Genomic DNA, 23956 nt, shown 5'->3' with positions numbered 1-23956 from the left:
GCTTTGTTGCAAAACCATCAAAGAGTTATTTTCACCCGAAGTAGAGATTGTTGTGTTGCAACAGAGATCTTGTTGTAAAAACATTTGTAACAGATATGGTGTTGCGGAAATTTTTTGTTTTCGTCTTTACCTTTTTTTTTGGTAACATAGATGATGTTGGCGGAGGAATTTTGCAACAGAGGTGGTGTTGCCGAATTTTTTTTCCGTCTTTACTCTTTTTGAAACATAGATGATGTTACGAGGGGAATTTTGTAACAAAGATGGTGTTACAGTTTTTTTTGTTTTTGTCTTTATTTATTTGCAACATAGATGATATTATGGGATGACTTTTACAACATGAACGATGTTGCTGATTTTTTTCAATGGAAGATGAACTGGACGAGACAAGAGACCGAGGGGAGGCGGGCGGCAGCTCGCTGGAGGGCAAAAGGAATGGAAGGGAGAGGAAGGATGGAGCGGGGTCGGGCGCGCAGCTACCCTCCCTGGATCAAGCGAGAGGAAGAGGGGATCGGGTGAGGTGGACGAGTGGCTGGGGTTCGCTTGGGAGTAGAGAGCTGGGGATAAGCACGAAGGAGATAATGTGATGGTGGACAACACACGGGTGCGCATCACGCAAGGGACGCGGCGGACGAGCGACGAGAATCCACGGGTTAAACAGAATCGTTTCCCTAAATATAAGGCACGGTTGACTTTTCTGGTCTTCACCGCAAAATTTTGACAATGTTTTTCACTTACTCTATGTCTATAAAATTAGTGTAAAGACAAATAAAATAAAATTGTTTTGCAAGAGAAATATGAGGATACCGTTTATACATATTCAATCCATATACTTTGGTATGTATTAAAGGTCAAGGTACATCAATGGTCCGTGTAAAGTCATACGTCTTACATTCTAGGAAGGACGGAGTACAACAGATGGTGTCCACAAGCGCAGCGGCATTCTGTTCCGAAATAACCTGGATTTCTGCATGCGATTGTAAAAAAAAAAAGCAGTTGGATTTCTTATGGGTGTTTCCTACCATGGCAGAATGGTACCGGGCTACATAGGATTTTCAAATCATGTCTTTGATACTGTTCAGATTGTATAGTGTACATTTTTTTTACAATAGACATGCACAATTTGTCATAATTTACCCCATGTGATTCTTTTTGCATCAGATTTCAAGATTGAGATACATTAGTTGAGGTGCTGTTTTGCATCCGCCGCATCATGAACCAGGTAGAGAAATTGTGTGCCATAGTGGGATATTATTCAATTAATATATCTGTTTCCTTCTTTAATACTAGATTTTTTTTTTGAAAAGGAGGTCATCCCCCGGCCTCTGCATTGGATAGATGCATACAACCACTTTATTAAAAATCCGAGAGAACAAAGTCTGGAGTGCAAAGTACTGCTCACAAAAGGAGCAAAGTAAAAATAAAAATTACAAGTCTCAAAGCCGCATCCGGCTTAACGAGGATCCACTAAGGACCAATCCTATGCAGTGATCGCCATCCAAACCGGTTGAAGAAAACCCGAGCTGCCATCTCTCATCGGTTGCACCCAGTAGCCAGCTGCTCCCTGGAGGCCGTAGGAGTGAGTAATGACTAAGTACGGATCCATGCCGTAGCCTGGAATATAACCTGCAAGAAATTAGTCATAGGTTTTCTGTTAAAAATTATATCATTCCTACAGTTTCATATAGCCCAAATAAGTGCGCATATTTCAATCCGAATATTACGTGCGAGATGTATATTCACTCCATCAAGCCACGTCCCAAACAACATCTCTATGCTATTAGGATCGAGGTGAAATATTAAAGGCTACATGCACCGATCTCCAAAGTAACTTCGCCAGCGGGCAATCAAGAAAAAGGTGTTGTATTGTTTCATCCTGATCACAATAGCAACACCTCGAGCTACCTACCCATCTCCGCCTGAGTAAGTTATCCTTGGTAGGATCACTTGTTTGTGGACAAACCACATAAATATCTTAATTCTTAAGGGTACTTTAACTCGCCAAATATGAAGCGATCGCGGGATTGGGCCAGAGTTGATGAGATCTAAGTACATAGACTTGACTTTGAACAGACCATTATTCGTGAGCTTCCATCTAAATGAATCCTCCTCATCGGAGAGGTGCACCTCCATTAGCCTCCTCACTAAGTGCAGCCAAGAGGTCCAGCGTTCCCCAACTAGAGACCTCCTGAACTGTATATTCAAGGGTACTGTCTGCATCACCGTTGCCACGTACTCTTCCTTACGTTGAGCAATATGGTACAGAGACGGATACTGGAGAGCTAACGGCCTATCACCTAACCACGTATCCTCCCAAAACCTTATTGTTGAGCCGTCCCCAACACTAAACTGCACCCTATGGAAGAAAGTATCCTTCACTCGCGTGAGTCCTTTCCAAAAGGGTGAATCATTAGGTCTTACAGTAACCTAGGCTAGAGTCGGTATAACCACTTACTCAACAAGCATTTATTTTTCACCTCGAGGTTTTCAATCCCAAGACCCCCCTAGTCCTTCGGTCGACAAATAATATCCCATCTTGCCAGATGATATTTTGTCCTAACCTCGTCCGATTGCCAAAAGAATCGAGATCGATAGAAGTCTAATCTCTTGCGTACCCCTTTGGGTACTTCGAAAAAAGACAAGAGGAACATCGGCATGCTCGTGAGTACCGAATTAATTAATACTAGCCGTCCTCCATATGACATAAGCTTACCCTTCCAGCAGCTAAGTTTCTTCTCGAATCGATCCTCGATATACTTCCATTCTTTATTGGTCAATTTCCTATGATGTATTGGAATGCCAAGATAACTAAAGGGCAGCGATCCCAGTTCACAACCGAACAGTTGCTTGTACGCTTCTTGGTCCTCTTTGGCCCTTCCAAAACAGAAAAGCTCACTTTTGTGGAAATTGATCTTCAACCCCGATAATTGCTCGAAAAGACATAAGATGAGTTTCATGTTACGAGCTTGAGCAAGGTCATGTTCCATAAATAATATTGTGTCATCCGCATATTGTAAGATGGATACCCCCTAGATGATATGCACTCTCGTGCATATTCCAGAAAAATTAATATATCTGTTCTGCTAATTTAGGTAAAAGGCAAAAGAAGTTGTACTGTCTGTTGTATGTGCTCAGTCTGATAGTTTTTTAAACATCTTCAGTGTATTTAATGATCATTCCATGAAACTTCGACATAGATACAATACAACAATGTTAATATTTGTTTTTTTGTGTCAGATTTTTCGGGTTGATGATTCATCTCCGCCCTATTTGGAAGTTGGGAAATGCGCTTGTATGAATTTGATCCTCTTACGCTTTGGATGTGAAGTAGCGATCACTTAAAATTCCAGCATTTTCATATCTTGTTACCTTCTTTGTCTTGATTATTATCTAGCACATTGCACTTTAGAGTTCAGAGTGATGAACAAGCAGTATCCGCAGCGGTCGTACTTTTCTGAAGAACCTGTTTATTTCCTTTCTTTGACTCTTTCTAGATAATCACACATCAACGCCCATGGCTGAGAGTTTCCTCCAAGGTGAACTCTCAACCTGAAAGGCTCAAGCTGCAACTTATACATGAGCGTTTCACTCTGGAGGCGTGTGTTGTGGAAGTTCCTGTTTCCAGGGAGCACACATTGCAAGCAACAACATTGAACTATACAGCAGCATTCTTTCCTGGGGGCACACACTGTTAAGAAATTTATCAACTGCCATGGAGTATGAACTAAAAAATGACCAAAGATAACCATGAACAGATGACCACAAAATATTTATTCTAAGTATCACAAGTCCATCGAATCAAAGAGTCATCACTCATCAGCGACATATATCAGCCAACTTACCCACAAAGTGCACATTAACTGTTCAGCGACTTCGCTGGTAAGAATACGTGGCACTATGAAACCTCCAACATCAGGCTCTGGATGTTCACACGCTACATTTCCAGTCATCAAAAAAGAGCAGAGCAAATGCTAGCAAATGACTATGTCAAAAGAACAGGGGCTTCTTCTCGCTCACAAAAACAGAAAGTGGCTCACTAATAAGTTTGTCAACTGACATGAACAAAAAAATTTTCAAAGATAACAATGAACAGATGATCACATAATCCGACTTACGACAAAGTGCACGTTAACCGTTCAGCGACTTCGCTGGACATCAAAACACACGCGCGCATTTGACGGTTTTGCATCTGGTAACAAGAGTCCACAACACAATGAAACCTTCATCATCCAACTCTAGATGTTCACATGCTACATTGCTACATTTCCGGTCACCAAAAGAGAGCAGAGCAAATGCATGCATCACTACGGCTGCGGCGTTATCTTGATGCGAACTCGCAGATGGAGATTGTCGTCGACAAAGAAGGGGCTATCATCAGCACTGATCTCCGACCAAGGAATCCTGCATCCAAAAGCTTGTCTAATGTCGGTGGTGGTGGTGCGCCTCGATATGGAGGCAAACTCCGACGACCGCCTTGCCGTTACCTCCATCTCATAATCTATTGTCCCCCTTAGTGGGCCATTGCCTTCTAGCTTCTTTATTAAGAGACCAAAAAAGTTGAACGACTCAGTTTTAGCGAGCGCCGAGAGGAAGAAACCATGCCCTGCACAATAGAATGGTGGCGAGCGTATCGATCTCGATGGGAAGAGCCCGCAGCAGTGCTCACGCTTTATGCTAAAGTTAATTATGCAAGACGACTGGCCAGTTTGGATGGCATTGGTCATGATACGCCCTAGTGTCACCAGTGGAAGTAAACTTGAGCTCAAAATCTTGTGCCTTTCTTCTGAATTTGGGTACTGCAAATGGGCCCACCTTAGAACGAAGTCATAGACGGATTCTTCAGATGCAACCCCAGGGTGATTCCTTGATAAGATGGCTACAATCCCAGCGAGAGGAATCTTCATCAATTCATCCTGGAAACATGTAATGCCTTGATATAATGATTTTGTGACAACAATATCCACAAGTTCACTAATAAAGCAAGAAAAGAAAAGTGTATCTCAATCCGGTGGGGTTACTTACTTTGTTGACAGGAATTTCTCGTATCTTTTAGAAAGGAATTTCTTGGCTGCCTCTGATAGGTCAGCTGCCATTGAAATGGAACATGGGATATCTAGGCACCTCACTGCGGATTCAAGGGTCATAGGCTGGCCTATGAGCCGCTGACTGCAAAGCTTGATGCACGAAACGACATCAAATTTGTCAGCAGCCATCAAGATATCAACCAGAAGAGTGGACTCAGTTGTTGGTGTCAACCTTCCATTGTACATAAACTTTAAAAGCTCCATAAAGGCATTTTCCTCTGTTCCAAGTAAAAATGAAAGCAAGGGGCCATAAATATTGATGAAACATTCTAATAAATCTCAGCCAGTAACAATTAGATAAAGATAGTCCCCCGTTTCATGATTTAGCACGTATAGATTTTACAAAAAGTCAAACTTCATGAACTTTGACCAAGTTTATATATAAAAATATCTATAATTAAAATACCACATAAATATCATTAGATACATCATGAGGCATAATTTATATTGTATCTATTTGATATTTTTTGTGTTGACATTTCTAGCAATTCATTTGGTCAAACTCTACAATGTTTTACATTTGAAAAAAAAGTCTATATGCACTATATATTGCGGAATGGAGGGAGTGTACAACAAAAGGGATAGCTATTTAAGTATGACCATTGACTTTCAATAGTCAATTGAGGAAACTTGTAAAGCCCGAGAAAAATATACATCTGGTAGGCAGACTCTATAGAGGAAATGAGAATAGCTAGTTCACTATCAAAGTAGAAAATTGGGCCAGGAAACTCTAAAACAGGCCTCTCTACAATAATCACATTTCTTGAATTAAAAAACATGAGTAAATAATGCAATCACAACAGCATACTAGAATCATCAGTTATAATAATATGAGGTAGAGTACACCGTACACATGAGTTACCTGAATCAGCAATTCTAATTTTTGTCTGTCTTTGACCAGATTTTTTCACGCCATTTGAGAAAAGCTAAGAAGCATGAAGCTTATCAGAAATATGAGTCAACTGATTATAAACCAAATGGATTTTAGAAGATCATCAGAATTACCTTAAAAAAGAAAGAACTTCTTGCGGCGAGGATCACTGAACTGACATGTATGGTCTTGACTCGTAAACCTGGCGTACCCATTACAACACAAGAAGAGTCAATACCTTCTCCCTCATTATCTGCAAAATGCCAAGGTCAGAAAATGTAGAGAAGCATACCAAACTAGAAGAAGGCACATAACATAGTTACCAGACAAGATTTTTGTTGTTAAAATTCTCTGGAACATCATGTTCACTATATTTGCAGATTCATTTGATCAACCTTTAGATACACATGAAAAAAAAATATCAGGAAAACTGGACACCCATTGAGATTCATTGCGCATAATAAGCAATCATAAACGTTACCCCAAGGATTCTATTAGAATTTGTTATAATTGCACTCCTTGTATTTAAAGACCCCCCTTGCATTCAGAATAACATCGCACCTCCTTGCTCATATAAGGTGGAAAATTCACCATAAATCCAGGTTATAATCACATGAAAGAAGATAAGTTTACATACATGAGGGAGAAATTGGAGAGCAAAAGAAAGACACAGATAACTTTGATGCAGACAGGTGAAAATACATACACATACACACATAGTGCTTAGAGTAGTGTAGTACCGATAATCTACTACTTAATACACTAATGGGGTTGTACGGTACTACTGTGCCGGTATGTACGCACCTTTAGCCTTATAGCGGCGGCGCTTGCAGCTAGTGCCGACGACCTCTATCCGCAAGACCCTGTCGGAGAAGGCCTTGTTATTGAAGGCGAACTCGAAGCCAGCATCCACCTCCGCCTCTGCCTTCTCTGCCCCCAGCTCCGTCACCACCCCCGTTGGCGCGTCGCCTTTGGCCATGCGCGCGCACCGTCGCCTCCACCACCTCTGCCCTCTGGGAGCGCTGGTGGGCGTAACCCTAGATAGCTGGCCCGGCGGCGGAGAGAAAAGGGAGATGCGTCTCAAAGATCAAGGTGGGGTGTAGGATGGAATTCCGTATGGACAAAATTCCTTATTTGGTCTTTTCTTAAAATTTGCTTCCTTTTTGGTCCAAATGAGAATTTCTTCCCTATTTGACACAAGGTGTAAAAATTATTCCCTATGTGACATTCCATCCACTTTGGCCACTAACAGTGTTAAGCGTGACATGAAATGACCATTTTGCCTCTGTATACTATGTGGCTAAAACTATTTACTCATGGACCAGACCCGAGAGCTATATCTCGCTTCAAGTGAGATGGAAGCAGCTCTCGCGTGAGGGTTTCCCTCTTCCTGTTTTTTCTGGGCCGGCCCATTTTCGGTTTTTTGTCGCTAGCTTCTCGTTGCTCAATCGCCTTCCGTTCTGCTCTGGTTTCCTTCTGTTTTTTCCCTTTTCTTTCTCTTTTTCTTTCTGTTTTTTCTTTGTTTCTTCACAGTTTTTTTTGATTTTTTTCACCATTTCCTTCGTTTTTGTCCAGTTTTTATTGGTTTATTCTTTTCTCTCTTTTCTTCTTCTTTTTCTTCGGTTTTCTTTTGTTCCTTTCTACATTCTTGTTGGTTTTTACTTTTCTTTCCTATTTTATTAATTTTAATTGTTTTCTTTCTTTCTTTCTTTCTTAAGCAGTACCAATCTCCCCAGCCTACAGACCTATAACATACAAATTATTCCTAATCTTTAAGTTGTCCAATGGCTCAACTTGAACGGTATGATGTAGTTTGGGCGCCGCTGCTACATCCAAATAAATATGTGACTACAGTTTTGCTGCACTTTAATTGGGGGCACAGACAACATATACTCTCTTTGGTTACTGTTGTACTGCAAAAATTATGTCAAAGAACCTCAACTACTTAACACCTCGAAATCTAAAACTAAAAAAAACTTCTATATAGTATCGGATCCGGATATGTGCACGTAGATCGCGTGCTTAGTTTCCAGGGAGCACACATTGCAAGCAACAGACCTGACAACATTGAACTTTACATCAGCATTTTTCTAGGCAATTTGCAGCAGCATTCTGCCCTTGAGGCACAACATATCAACTGCCATAGAGTATGAACCAAAAAATAACGAAAGATAGCCATGAACAGATGATCACATAATATGCATTCTAAGGGTCACAAGTCCATCGAGTCAAAGAGGTCATCAGCATTCAGCAATGTATACCAGCCAACTTACGACAAAGTGCACATTAACTGTTCAGTGACTTCGCTGGATATCAGAACTCACACACAAACTTGACAGTTTGCGTCTGGTAAGAGTCCGTGACACAGTGAAACCTCCAGCATCAAACTCTAGATGTTCAGAAGCTACATTGCAACATTACCAGTCACCAAAAGAGAGCAGAGCATTGTTCACCGAGTTCATATGTTAAAAGAACAGGGGCTTCTCCTCGCTCACATAAACAAAAATGGACATGAATGAAGCACATGACGCTAGTGGCTAATGCATGCATCACTAAGGCTGCGGCGTTATCTTCACATGAACTCGAATATGGAGTTTGTCGTCGATGAAGAAGGGGCTATCATCAGGAATGACCTCCGGCCAAGGAACCCTGCATCCAAAACCTTGTCTACAACCGGTGGTGGTGGTGCGCCTCCACAAGGTGGTAAACTCCAGCGACGGTGTTTCTTTTTACCTCAATCTCATAATCTAATGTCCCCTCTACTAGGCCCTTGTCTTCTAGCTTCTGTATTATGAGGAAAAAAAAGTTGGACGGCCCCATTCTTCGATGTGCTGAGAGAAAGAAACCATGCCCCGCACAATAGAATGGTGGCGAGCGCATCGATCCTGATGGGAAGCTCCCAGAGCAGTGCTCACGCTTTAGACTAAAGTTAATTATACAAGACGGCTGATCAATTAGGATCACATTGGTCATGCTACGCGCTAGTGGCACCATTGGAAGTAAACTTGAACTTAAAATCTCGCGTCTTTGTTCTGAATTTGGGTACTGCAAGTCGGCCCACCTGAGCACAAAGTCATAGACGGATTTTTCAGATGCAACCCCAGGGAAATTTCGTGATAAGATGGCCACAATCCCAGCGAGGGGAATCCTCATCAGTTCATCTTGGAACCTGAAATGCAACAAAACCATGCAATGCTCGATATAATGATTTTATGACAACAATACCCACATGTTCGCTAATAAAGGAAAAAAAGGGGGTATCTCAATCCGATGGGGGTTACTTACTTTGTTGACAGGAATTTCTCGTATCTTTTAGCAAGGAATTTCTTGGCTGCCTCTGACAGGTCAGCTGCCATTGAAATGGAACATGGGAGATCTAGGCACCTCACTGCAGATTCTAGGGTCATAGGCAGACCTATGAGCCGCTGACCGCAAAGCTTGATGCACGAAACGACATCAAATTTGTCAGCAGCCATCATCGACCAGAAAAGTGGACTCAGTTATTGGTGCCAACCTTCCATTGTACATAAAGCGCAAAAGCTCCATAAGGGCGTTCTCCTCTGTTCCATGTAAGGAATGAAAGCAAGGAAATATAAGAACAGTCCATTATATCACAATCAGTAACGGTTAAGAAGTACATAAGGAAAGGGTAGCTATTGTTTTAGAGGCATGCTTCAGTACCACCCCCCCCCCCCCCCCCCCCCTACACTACAATTTAATTCCTAATTTCAATGTGTTAGGTCTTCACGGCTAAATCCTCATGCATGAAACGAATTAATCCATAGAAGTTAGGATCAACGGTGAGCTACTCCGTATATACTTAGTTTGCACAATCGGCTGGTCTCTCTTGTATGTTTATTCGCCAGAAACTGGAACGTACTGTATTAGTATGTATTCATAGTTTTTAGAGACAATTTTGTACACCAATGTTACGTAATACATTCTCATATTATTTAGAGACGATTTTGTACACCGATGTGGATATAATAAAATGCATGCAGATGAATAGAATAGGCCCATATAATTACAGGAAACTGCCTTCTATTCAGTCTCTTTCTCCTCTTGCATGTTGTGGCGTGCGAATTGGCAAGCTCGTACACGTTAAAATTAAGTCCTTAATAACTAGAAGAGGCCCATATAAAAGTAAGACTATAATACCCTTTGCAACTGAAGGGTACGCTTTAATCTCAGCCACTATCTGGACCGAAAGTCCATTGAGTTTCAATAATCAATTGAGGAAACTTGTCATGCACAAGAAAATCTATTTGGTAGGCAAATTATGTAGGGGAAATGAGAATAGCCAATTCAAAATAGAAAGTTGTGGCACGAAACTCCAAAACAGACCTCTCTACAATTATCACATTTCTTGAATTAACAAATAAATAATACAATCACAATAGCAAACTAGAATATAATCTCAGTTACAATAAGATGAGGAAGAGTACAGCATACACTTGCGTTACCTGAATCAGCAATTCTAACTGTTGACTGTCTCTGACCAGATTCTTTCATGCCATTTGAGAAAAGCTAAGAAGCATGAAGCTTGAAATACGAGTCAACTGATTATAGGCCAAATGCATTTCAGAAGATCACCAGAATTACCTTGAAAAAGAAAGAACTTTTTGCAGCGAGAATCACTGAACTGATATGTATGGTCTTGACTCGTAAAACTGGTGTACTACCTTCTCCATCATCACCTGGGAAATACAGGTCAGATAAATCTAGAGAAACATTCAAAACTAGGGGAGAAGAAGGCACATGAGATAATTACTAGACAAGATTTTTGCTGTTAAAAATGTCTGGAATATCATGTTCGCTATGTGTGCAGATTCATTGAATCAACCTTTAGATAGGTGGGAAAATTTGAAGCATCATGAAACTGGATACTCGCTGAGTTGCATCAAGCCTACTAAGCATGCTAGAGTAATCATGAATGTTGTTCTATTAGAATTTTCTATAAATGCACTCTATTAAAAAAGGTAAAAGATCAGGCCACAATTATATTGCCGGCAAACAGTATGTTGCTTGTATTTAATAATAGGCAGCCAAGTTCATTATTGGATCGTACCATTACATTACCAACAATGTGTCTACACTCTACAGTCCACATGTGTTTGTACTTCGTACTAATCAAAAGTGATTATCAATAGGTTAATTTTGACATTAGATGTTTCAACAACAACAAAAGCGAAATAGAGGTGAACCAGAAACAGAACACAAACTAATGATGATCTCAAATTTGGAACAGTAAGCAGAGTTATGGAGAGTTCTAGGGACTTAGGGAGCTCCTCCCCCTCCACACTACATATATCAAGGGTGACACCTGCTCATATAATCATGAAAAAACATACCAGAGAACTTGGAACGACTGGAGATCCAAAACTAAAGACCTAATCAGGTGTATATATTTAGGATAACATTGTACCTCCTTGCCCATATAATAAGGCAGAAAAGAGAAAATCCACCACAAATCCAGATCCTAATGGCGTGAAAGAAGATAAATTTACATCTATGAGGGAGAAATTGCACAGCGAAAGGAAGGCGCATAACGATATAATCGATCGATACTTTGATGCAGGCATGTGCTTAGATCAGTGTGGTGCCTAGAATCTACTGCGAATATTCTAATGGCTAATGGTACTACTGTGCCTGTACGTACGCACCTTCACGCCGGCGCTTCCGGCCAGCGCCGACGACCTCTATCCGCAGGACCCTGTCGGAGAAGGCCTCGTTGTCGAAGGCGAACTCGAAGCCCGCGTCCACCTCCGCCTCCCCCGCCGTCTCCGGCCCCGGCGCCGACCCCGATGACGCGTCGCCTGCGGCCATGCGCGTGCGTCGCCGCCTCCGCCACCCCTGCCCTCTGGGAGCGCCGGTGGCCGTAACCCTAGCTAGCTGGCACGGCGGCGGAGGAAGAAGGGACAGGCGACTCGAATACCGAGGCGGTGCGCCGGTGTGGGGTTGGTCTTTGGCACGAAGGGACCAAGGTTAAAACGAAAATTTGACCAAGTTTCTGAAAGTTTGGTGGGCACCAAAATGTTTGTAAACTCGAAATTTTGGGACAGAATCAAATCAAATTCAAATTCAGCGAAGATCCATTAAAACTAAGTGAATTTAATAGATCGAATTTCAAAAGATTTTTTTCAAACTTTCGGAATTCGGATATTTTGGTAAGGTCTATTTTTTTTCGTCACTAAAGTTTAAACCTTCGGAGCAACCAGTGAGCTCGAGGCCACTGCTAGGCGTCATCCGACTGACGCGGGGCAAAAAATAACCGCCTCGTGGGGCGTTGGATCAGGCGTTGTGTCACGCCAGTCATCTTGGTCTCAAGCAACTATCCCCGCATGCACATTAGCAAAAGGAAGAAAAAGAACACCACGTAGAGGAACGAAAAAGATGTAGCTCCCCGCAACACTTTTTGCTGCCACCATCGAGCTTCATCATAGCACCGCTGCCATGCTCTGCAGCGCCAACACCTGCGAGGCCGTCGGTGCTCCATCGCAGAACCGGAGGCCAATTGCAGCTCCGGCCATACTTCATTGCAGCTGCGACACCGACATGTTGTGCTCCAACGCAGCACCGACGGCCTGTTGCAGCTCCTGCCATGCTCCATTGTAGCCGCGACAACGGCGTGGCAGTGCTCCAACGCAGCGCGGGTAGCCCGTTGAAGCTCCGGCGATGCTTCATTACATCCACGACACCTCCATCGCAGAACCCGACGGCCCATTGCAGCTCCGGCCATGCTTCATTGCAGCCGCGAGACCGGCGTGGCGGTGCTCCAACGCAGCGTGGGTAGCCCGTCTAAGCTCCGGCGATGCTTCATTACAGCCATGACACCGACGCGGTGGTGCTCCATCGCAGCACCGGCGTCCCGTCGCAGCTCCAGCACCACTGCATAGCAGCACCGACATCATCAACGAGCGCTCCATCACAACACCCGGTGCCCCTTGCAGCGGCGCGAGTGCTGCATCACGCCGCTGGAAGCACCGATGAGGTATGCGTCGCCGGCGGCCACCGCGGACCACCGCGTCGCAGCGCTGGCGGCCACCGAGGACCACCACGTCACAGAGCCAGCTTCATCGATGAACGCTGCGATGCAGCACCGTTCGCATGGAGCTTGGGCAGCGCCATGTTGGAGCTTGGGAGACATCATGTTGCCGCGCCGCAGCCATCGACGGCCACCGCATCGTAGCGCCGGTGTCACCGACGAGTGCTGTAACGCATGTGGAGCTTGGTCGCGTGGAGCTTGTGAAGCAGCATCACTTAGAGCTGATGAGGCAGCAGGGCAGCGGCCCTTAGAGCGTGTCCATGGCCATGGTGGAGAGAGCGGAGAGAGAGGCGCAGAGAAGAACAGAAGAGATCGAGTTTGGTTGAAAAATCAGTGGATCTCGTGACGCTTCTGGAGACGAGGGGATAAGGCTGGGCAGTTGGTGGGCCCAGCGGGACGCGTGTCATGCAGAGAGGGCGGTTTACACGAGCGTGTAATCAGCCGGCTGAAAAGAATAGTTTTCCAAAATCAGTGGATCTCGTGACACTTCTGGAGATGAGGGGATAAGGCTGGGCAGTTGGTGGGCCCAGCGGGACGCGTGTCATGCGGAGAGGGCGGTTTACACGAGCGTGTAATCAGCCGGCTGAAAAAAATAGTTTCCCTTTTTCTTTTGGATTTTGGGGTAACGAGAAGTACATATGAATACATGATATGCGAAAATGTTACTTCCTCCATCTCATATACAATGCGCATTGGTTTCACAAAAGTCAAACATCACAAACTTTAACTAAGTATATAACATATGAAAATAGATTTCATAATAAATTCAGTGACTATCGGCTACAACTAAGTGAATTTTAATAGATTGAACTCTAAAAGAATTTTTTTCGAGCTTTCGGTGTTCGATATGTTGGTATGGTCTAAATTTTTTTGTGTTACTAAAGTTTAAACCTTCGCCAATGAGCTTGATTTTCCTTTTGGATTTTAGGGTAACAAGAAGTACATGTGAATACATGATACGTGAAAATGCCCCTCCCGTCTCATAGTCTATATATTGGTTTTCACAAAAGTCAAACTTCACAAACTTTAACCAAATTTATACATACAAAAAATTATCTATATCTAAGTAATAAATACTTTCTCCGTCTGAAAATATTTGTTGGAAAAATGGATAAAAATGAATGTATCTAGTATTAAAATACGTCTATATACATCCATTTCTCCGACAAGTATTTCTGAAAGGAGGGACTATATACTATGTGAAAATAGATTTCATGGTGAATATAATGGTATCGATTTGGTAGTTGGACGTCGATAATCCTTTCTATAAACTTAAGTTTCACTTTAGAAAATCTAATCTATAATACCTAAATAGTTCATCCCCACTATATTATTTCTCTTTACATGCAGTCTATCCACATCATTAGTCCAGCCACATCAGCATTTCATCACTGTCTTACATGAGGGACCCACCACAGGTTGACCAGGGTACAGAGAGCCACATCACTGTTCGGTTACCATCTATAGAGACCCACCACAGCCCACTACTAGGAAAAGGCCTGTTAGTGGCGCATCTGTTTTGGCCATTAATGGCGCACTACAGGTGCGCCACTAGTAACATATAGTAATGGCGGTGCGCCGCCATTAGTATATCAGACAGTAGTGGCGCACCAGGCAGTGCGCCATTAGTATACCTCCCAGGGGGCCATATTTACCTTATGCTCTGGGTTACTAATGGCGCACTAACAGATAATGCACCACTAGTATTTTTTATAGCAGTGCGCCACTAATGTGCTGTATGGTGCGCCACTAGTATGAATATTACGAATTATTTTTTTCTTTTTTGATATTTGCACAGGTTACAAAATATATTACTGCACAGAATATAGACAGCACAACATATAAACAGCAGATTCATTGAATACAATAGAAGATTAGTCTCCGAATACAATTCATCATATTAGCTAGTCTCCAAATTCAGAATACCGAACAAAGTTAGAACATTACAAGTCTCGAGACCGCGAGTAGCGAGTTTGTCTTCACATTACAAGTCGATATCGATCATCTAAACTACCATCACATAGAAGAGAGCTGCGGTCATCACGATTAGCATCATCGCGATGAAACTGGTCTTCATCCGGTTCCTCCTCCGCTCCTTCCTCTCTCCCGCTAGATAGCGCGCATGTCTAGTTTCCGCCTCCGCCCTAGTGGAATACCCTTTGTAACTGTTACCGCTGAAACGGTGAACCTGTCTCCGACACTCCTCCCAGTCGTCGTAGACTCCGGGAACCTTACCCTTTTACACGACATACGACGGCATCACTATGCACTAGCCAAACAAAACGTTAGTAGCAATTCACAGACAATACATAAGCAATATATAAGTATGCAACAAAAGGATCGAAAGAGAAAATCAAGACATTAATAGCACGATTCATGGTCCTACTAATAAATAGCATCGATTACATATAAGTTGAGCGACTGTCCAAACCAAAGAGACATACAAGTTCATTAAAGTTTAATTACAACATGAGCTAATCAATATTTCAGAACTACATAGCATCACTACTTTCGACTCGACTCAGGGACCGGAGCGTGGATGAAGCCGCCGTCTGTCGTGATGGTCATGAAATCGCGGGCGTTGTCAGCCTGCATTTGTAGCGTTGTTTCAATCTCACTGTTGGATGGTTGATATCTGAGGTAGAACTGCACCGAGGTACGAAGGACATCTTGATGGATGATTTCCGCAAATTCCGACTGGATGCGAAAGAATTCTTGCCTGATGTCCGCGTCCTGGATTGCCGACAAGCGTGCGGCCCAATCTTTGAGATTATTTGGTAGCAGAAGGTGATTATGGTCCCGTACGATCGCCCGCATGTGATGGAGGGCGTAGTAGGCATCCTTCTGACCGCCAGGCGGCTGCTTGATGCAGGGGAACGTCGTATTGTGGGTGAACACATGCTTGACGTACCTATGAACTGGCCTGCTGAAGGTGCCTCCAGATCTGGCGTAGCCGGGGAGAACATCATCAAGAACTTTCTTGATATTTGTGTAGTCTTTCTTCGACTAACGGTCCGAGTCGAAATACGTGGCCATGGAATATTTTGGGCTTAAGAGGATGAGTGTGCAATGTGTGTCACTGCACAAAACACGGAATGTTAGAAAAAAAAGAACGATCGAAATCTAAGAAATCATATGTTACGGGGCGGTGAGGGGATGACTTACTCGGGAAAGTAAGGCACGAGGAAATTATCCTTATCTGGGTTTGCCAGAATGACGCCTTCAAGGTATGAACTCGTGACTTGCCGGTCCCCAGCGCTGCCCAAGATCTTGGCACGCATGTAGAAGGGGTCGACTATCACGATGTCCGGGGGTCTTGTTTCTAATGATCCGCATCTCCATACTCAGCGAAAATAGCCGAACGAAGGTGTAGTGCAGCGGATGAAGGCTGAACATAGCGAGGATGTCATCAAACCGCAGGACGATCGTACCCCCAATGGCGCTATCCACAAAGCCCTTGCCCTCTGGCACTTGGCCACAAAAACCGGTATGCCACATCATTCTCGGAGAGACGCCGCTTCTCCAAAGAAAGAACACTGTCATGCAGACTCCGCATAGCACCGGTTGCAGCATTGAGCAGATTAGTCGGTAGCATCGGCCTACCCGCCACATGCACCCTCCTCGAGATATCCTTAGGTGAAGGTGGCCCGTCCTGAGCACGGATCGTACTCGGTGCCGACTGGCTCGCACCCTTGTTAGTCTTTCTTTTCCGTCCCTTCTTCTTCTGCTGTAATGGGATCGAGTTCTGCTCAGAGACCGCCTTCTTGAGTGTGTTGGGGCTGATAATATTTCGCACCTTGGCTATCTGAGGCTCGGTGAAGGCGGCAGCTGGAGGCGTCTCCTGAGAACTGAACGCCAGACGACGCCTGTTGCAATTGGGTTTCTCTGCGGTACCAGCTAGATCGTCTTTTGTAGGGTTGGGTTCTTGAGAAGGAGGCCCCAAGAATTCGTCACCGTACCCATGTTCGTTGAAGTACTTATCGACGTTGGTAAATGTACCGTCGTCGTCGTCGTCTGGATCCTGTGCCATATGCATGTCCGGATCCTGTGTCATATGCATGTCCGGCATGTCTGGTAGCGTTGCAGGGGTCTTGCCATGGCTTGGCGCCGGCACGACTGGTGGTGTTGTCTGTGGGGTGGTGTCCCCCGCCCCCAAACGAATCTGGCTCTTCGGCCAAAGCATGGGCCAGCTTATGCAGGCGCTGAGGGTCATCACATCATCTTCGTCGGCCCCATGGGGTCGATACGGAGGTAACATGTCGTCGAAGCCCGGCAGCACCCGAACCAGTTGAACCCTATAAATGGTGGGTGGCATCTGATTACCGTGGAACACGCGGCTGCCCGGTTGAACGATTCTGCCCTTGGTGACATCGACCAACTCGTCGTTCACGAAGTGCAGGAGAGTGCACGAAACGTCGGCGGCGCCCTGCGAAAACATGTAGGGCGTCAGGATGCCCAGTCAAAGGCAAGGAGATGAAGTCATCGGCCGAGAGGCTTAATTAGTTACCGTGATGGCGTCGAGCTCGGCTAATGTCGAGGCACCGCCAACGGCTCGCGTGCAATTGACGGAGGGGCCGCTTGCTGCCGAGGTGCCGGCCGGCGTATTCTTCCCACACCCGGGTGCATTAAGCTACAATGCCGGCGCCACCGCGGGAGACGCCAATGCCGCCTCCGCCGGAGACACCAATGGCGCCGCCGCGGGAGACACCAATGCCGCCTCCGCCGGAGACACCAATGGCGCCGCCGGCGCGTTGCGCGAGTTGCTGCCCGTGAAGCTGGGAATCGGGGGCGGTCCCTGTTGGCCGCCCGCCACCCACGCCTGCAGCCCAGAAACCAAGGTAGGTATAATGGCGGTGATCGTCGCTCCCAGTTGGTCTCGCACTTGCTCTTCGACCATCTCCGGAATCCGCGCCACTTGTGCCTTGAGTTGTTGAACCTCACGCTGCTGGCTTTCCGAGCTGGTCTTTCTCTCCTTTCGCCCAGCGGTATAGTACTCCGACCATTTCGTGGACAAGCCTTTGCCGGCCACACGACCAGAACGCAACCATATGGAGCTAATTACGCGGCGGGGGGGGGGGGGTATTCCTTACCAGAACAAGCTCAAGCGCCTTGGTCTTCTGATCCGTGGTACTCCTTGGTTACCGGGTCAATCTTGTACCGGGCCCTGACATAGTTCCTGGTCTGCTTGTCATGGTATTTCTCGAAGAGGGGCGGTAGGCCTTGCTCGGCACGCTCCGCGTCCTCCTTGTCCCATATAGGTTTCGCCACTCTGTAACCGCCGGGACCGAGTTTGTGGACCCCTAAGTTCAAGTCCCGCATATCTTTCCCCCACTGACTTGATTCCGCAGATGCGTTGCTCTCGCACTTGATCTTGAACTCCCGGTAGTCATCTTCGCTGACCGAAGGATTTTTCTCCTTGATCTTCTCATAACTATCACCTTTTTCAATCATGCTCTTCACCGCGGCTCTCCAAGTAGCCAGGGCCTTGCTCATCTTCGTGAGGGCGGCACTGTTCACTTTATTCCCTGAGAGGCGTGTGTTTGCGAAGTCACCGGGGAACTTGTATCGTTCGTGCAGCTTCGTGAAGAGGAGGTTGCGCAAATTCCCTTGGTCACGATGCCTTAGGTTCTCGGTGTTGATCGGGACGGTGCTCCGGAGAATGCACCCGAGCTGTCCCGCGTACCCCTTGACTATTTCTTTGGGCGCCGTTGGATGCCCCTCGGAGGACACTTTAGTAAATTCCTCCTTGACGGGGCCGAGCACGTTTGGGCGCCGGTCCTTCCGTTGCCTCTTCGGTTGGCTGCCATCTGTGCGTGCGCTGCCATCATCAATGGTGGCATCCTCGGCCGCACCATCAGTGGTGTCATCCCCGACGCCACTAGGGGTTGTGTAGTCAGGATCAGTGTCTTCCGCGGCGTCCTCATAGCGGTGAGGTTCTTCCTCCATCTCCTGGGACAGCTCCCAGAATGCCTTGCCCGAACCGCCGGCCTCATCGCTGTGGGCCATGTTTCGATCTAAATAGGAAAAAAGTTTGGTCAAAAAGTTGGCTATTGTCAAGGAACAAGATCTCATCATTTAGGGTTTGTGAGGAATTATCATGGTCTCATCATTTAGGGTTTGTCGACACCGAGGCATCCTAAAAGCTAAGCTTTTATCATTTAGGGTTTGTCGATGCCGAGGCACCCTAAAAGCCTAAGCTTTCATCATTTAGGTTTTTATCGACACCGAGGCACCCTAAAAGCCAAGGTTTTATCATTTAGGGTTTGTCGACGCTGAGGCACCCTAAATGCTAAGTTAAGTTTTCATCATTTAGGGTTTATCGATGCCGAGGCACCCTAGGTTGACTGATATATATGGGTATCTTCTAATAATATACCCTATCAAGAAAAGGGAAGGAGAATTCTAAGTTGGGCCTAATCACTTGGCTCTATTGCCACCTATGGCAGTTGCTTTTTCGTCTGTCCACACATGAATTCAGCATATGTGTTTAATGCAGCAAGAATAAAGGGACAGTTGATCCTACTTAATTAAGTACTAAGATACCCCGGCCCATGCATTAGTCGCAAGTACCCCATATGCCCTATTTTTAGCGAAGTCATGCTAAAATTCACGGAAAATTTCAGCATGACCTTTGCTGAAAATAGGACATATGGAGTACCCGAATTGCCGGAACGGAAGTTAATCGACATTCCGGCAAACTCAAGGGCCTCTCGGGGTACAGCAGCAGCATCACAAGTTGACAAAATTCCCAAGTAGTACAGCAGCAGCATCACAAGTAGTACCAATGAACATATAGTCCAGCAAGTTGAAAAAGCTGAAGTTCTCAGCATGAAGAATCACACAACACAACACCTACATTATGATGATACATTTGGAGATTGCACATACAGTTTTCACATAAGCATAATTGTTCTGGAGATTGCACATACAATTTTTGATAGCACAACACCTATGACAGCACATACAGTTTTTCACATTTGGAGATTGCACATACAGTTTTCACATAAGCATGAAGAATCACACAACACAGCACCTATGGCAGTTTTCACATACATGAAGTTCTCAGCATAAGCATAATTGTTCTGGAGATTGCACATACAGTTTTTGACAGCAAAAATTCAGAAAATGCATTTTTGTCAGTAACACAGAAAACAAAACCATCAAAAAATTTGCTCACTATAAATTCAGAGAAAAGCATAGGCATCGGCTTCTTCTAGAGAAGTTATATACAGTTTTTGACAGCAAAATTTCAGTCGGTACAAATTCAGAAAATTGCAATTTGTGTATGCAGTTTTTGACAACAAAAATTCAGTTTTACTCAGTACAATTTCAGAGAAAAGCATAAGCATAATTTTGTTCTGGAGATTGCACATATAGTTTTTGATAGCAAAAATTCAGAAAATGCATTTTTGTTGGTATTAGTACAACACAGCTCATGCCTACCTAGGAGCCACTAAACTAGATGAGCAAGTACATAGATACTGCTGGCCATTGACCTGCTGGTACACAAAGTACAGAGCACATGGCTGTTGATCTAGCTGCAAGACTCTTATATATGCTGCTAGATCATTATATGAATGCATAGATCACCTGCCATCCAATCAGATTATTTCAAAAAGTGTGTATTATTTAAGCAGATGGTGGTGGCGACAGTTGATTTAATCAATCTAGTTTGGTTTTAGCACACATGTGGTGAATGGGTCCAGCTGCAATAGTTAGGTCTGAAACCATGACCAAATTGGGCCAGTTGTGCTGCTACCTAACTGAAGATTGGACCAAGAATTCTAAGGCTGGTGTGTTCTTCACTGCTTCTCCTGGTGCCCCAGGACACACACAAGCTGCCAAACGGATTAGGCTGACTTTTTATTTGGATTCTCTTGTAATCGAACCGTACCTACCGCATAACAACAATGGCATTATTCAACCCTTTTTGTTCTTGATAAGAACTGCAAGAAAAGTATCCTACTAAAAGTTCAGAGCATTTCTAGTAGTATCTGTCCCATGCTAAATATATGTACATGAAAAGTTCAAGCTTTTTAACAAACCCAAATTAGGAGCGTTTCAGCAACACCAAAGAGTATAAAGTACTTATAATAATGTGCTGCATCAGATTAAGCTACGTGTTCATGTAATTAATTTGGTTTACTAGACGAACACTAGACGAGGAGATACCTGCGATGTCCTGCGGTGGCTTGCTCGGAGCCGAACAGGAAACCCTGGCCCTGGTGGCGCGGCGACGGCGACGGCGAGGAGGCGGGGCGAGAAGGAGACGAAGCGAAGCAGCTTGTTGCGGCGCCGGAGCTTGCGGAATCTGCTCTCTCTCCAGGTACTGCAGCTTCCACCCATTCAAGCAACAATGTGGTCCAGTTAGGTAATGATAACATTCAAACATCTGACGTATCACAGTTACCAATAACATTCATTTTCTCTGAAAACTTGCAGGCAGTATGGTGGCAAGTGACTGGTGACTATAATTTGGTGAGGCAACAAGACATGAACAGTGTAGGTTGCTGTAGCAAGTACTGCAAGTAGCCATCACTTGGATTCCAAAAATCCACTTCTAGATTATCATACATGGGCTGGGGATGGAATGACTGTGCATCCATCAACAGATTGTGTAGTACCCTGTAAATGCAATGCCCTTTTTTGAACAAACATCCAGACTGACGAACTGCAGAATTTAGTACTGTCTCCTAATAAAATTCGGCCAACGGCGTGTTAATCAATATCGAATCTCTTGAATACTAAGATGGGGCTGCACAAGAACAACACACCATGGAGGAAGAAGGCAGCCATCCGTGACCCTAGGGTTTGTAGGGGAGGGGATGGAGGAGTGGAGAGGGGAGGAATCACTTGGAAAGATAGGCTGCCGGAGGAAGACGCCGGCGCTGAAGCTCCGGCAGCGGCTAGGCATTGAAGATCCGGCGGCACGCGTCGAGGAGGCGGCGGGCTCCTCCTCTCCTCTCGCGCGGGTGCCCTCGGGGCTCGGTAGCCGGGGAGGGAGGCGCTGCGGTGCCGGAGGCGGGGCCGCGGAGGCTGGGCGTGTGTGGCTGCCCGGCTCGAGGAGGCAGGGCGGCGGCGGTGGAGCGGGCGCGGGCGGACGGCATCGATCGGGTATGGGCGCGGGCGCGGGTGGATTTGGCGAGGGAGGGAGAGAGGCCAGAGGAAGAGGGGGATAGGTGGAGTGGGGGGAGGGTTAGCAATGGCGCACCACTTAGGGGTGCGCCATAAACATACGTATACCAATGGCGCACCAGCCAGGGGTGCGCCATTACTAACTCTTTTTTTTGAATTTTTAGTTGCATGTATTAATTTTTTAGAAAATGACCATAAATTTTTAAATGTTACGATATACGTAGTTATTACTTTTTGTGAGTTAGAAAAATGTTTAAAAATATTCATGAGTTCAAAGAATATTAACAAATTCATGAGTTTGTTAATAATTTTTGTGAGTTAGAAAAATGTTTAAAAATATTCATGAGTTAAAAGAATGTTAACAAATAAACATATTTTTATTTTATTTTTTGTTGCATCTAATAATATTTTAGAAAATGAATATGAATATGAAACAATAATATTTTTTTATAAAAACAGTGATAGCAATGGCGCACCCTCCTCTGGTGCGCCATTAGTAACTTTTTATTATTATTATTTTTTGTTGCATCTAATAATTTTTTAGAAAATGAAAATGAATATGAAACAGTAATATTTTTTTTATAAAAACAGTAATAATTTTTTTAAAAATATCATCAAATTTGTTATTTGAAAATATTTATGAATATGAAAAAATATCATCAAATTTGTTATTTGAAAATATCATCAAATTTGTTATTTGAAAATATCATCAAATTTGTTTTTTTGGATTTTTAGTTGCATTCATTTGTGAATTGGTAAAACATTTATGAATATGAAAAAATATCATCAAATTTGAAAAAATATTCATGAATTCAAAAAGTGCCGATGAAATTTAAAAATATTCATGAGTTCAAAAAATATTAACAAATTCAATACTTTTTGTGAGTTAGAAATTCAATACCATAATAAACATAAATAAATATTCATGAGGACTAGAAGAGAAGAAATATCATTTCAAATTATCGAAATACAATCGAGAAATGAAGACTATGATTTAAATACAATCGATCTTAGCTAGCTATCTTTTCACAATGTTCTTGCCCTTCTTTTTCGCAAATGGGGTTCTTCTCTTGAACGGACGTCCTTTAGGTAGGGTGGTACTTCTTCTTCTTGTGGTGTATGGCACTTCATCGTCGTCGTCATGTTCTATCTTCGGGTCGCCGTACTTGTCGAAGTCTTGCTCATTGGCGACTCCATCCATTCCGATGATCTTCCTTTTGCCTCTCCTCACGACAACACGACTGGGCTTTGACGGGTCGGTAATGAAGAAGCATTGGTCCACTTGGGAAGCCAGTACCCATGGCTCATTTTTCGCGGTGACGTTTGCGCCCGCGGTCTTGGATTTGGCTTCAGGTATAACCATGGTGGTGAAATACCGGTCTTCTTTTAGGACGCTCTTGGCCCATCTGACACGGAACATCGGGACCTTCTCTCCAGCGTAGCTCAGCTCCCATATCTCCTCGATCCTTCCGTAGTATCTGTCCTTGTCGTTACCGGTGTAGGATTCCATCGTTACCCCGGAGTTCTGATAACCATCGCTCTTCATGTCCTTGTCCTCGGTGTAGAATGTGTAGCCGTTGATATCGTACGCCTCATAGGTCATCAGGTTGTGCTCGGCGCCCTGTGACAAGGCGAATATGAGTTTTTCTTCCGCGGAAGAATCCTCATGTAAAGGGTACGACAGAAGCTTCTCCTTGAACCAACGCGTGAAACATGAGTTGTGCTCTTTGATTATATATCCGTCCGTCCTCTGTTGGCCTCGGTCATTGTACGTCTTCTCAATAAAGGTTTTGTGCTCTACCACCCAAGGATCGACCACGTCTA

General features: G+C 44.4%; 1 protein-coding gene and 1 pseudogene across 1 annotated transcript; both read right to left on the bottom strand.

Moving 5' to 3' along the window:
* Positions 1-4301: 4301 nt before the first annotated feature.
* Positions 4302-6931, bottom strand: LOC123125433 (BTB/POZ domain-containing protein POB1-like). Its single transcript, XM_044545928.1, has 5 exons — positions 6757-6931; positions 6087-6205; positions 5944-6007; positions 5020-5299; positions 4302-4968 (listed from the first exon to the last, which is right to left on the bottom strand). The coding sequence occupies exons 1-5, from the start codon at positions 6929-6931 to the stop codon at positions 4302-4304; spliced, it is 1305 nt and encodes a 434-aa protein (XP_044401863.1).
* A 1405-nt stretch (positions 6932-8336) lies between these two features.
* On the bottom strand, positions 8337-13322 carry LOC123122595 (BTB/POZ domain-containing protein POB1-like; annotated as a pseudogene).
* Positions 13323-23956: the final 10634 nt, after the last annotated feature.

This window comes from Triticum aestivum, chromosome 5D (assembly GCF_018294505.1).
Source record: "Triticum aestivum cultivar Chinese Spring chromosome 5D, IWGSC CS RefSeq v2.1, whole genome shotgun sequence".
NCBI classification, from domain to species: domain Eukaryota; kingdom Viridiplantae; phylum Streptophyta; class Magnoliopsida; order Poales; family Poaceae; genus Triticum; species Triticum aestivum.
The sequence above is the reverse complement of the archived record's forward strand: the minus strand, read 5'-3'. Positions and strand labels throughout refer to the sequence as shown.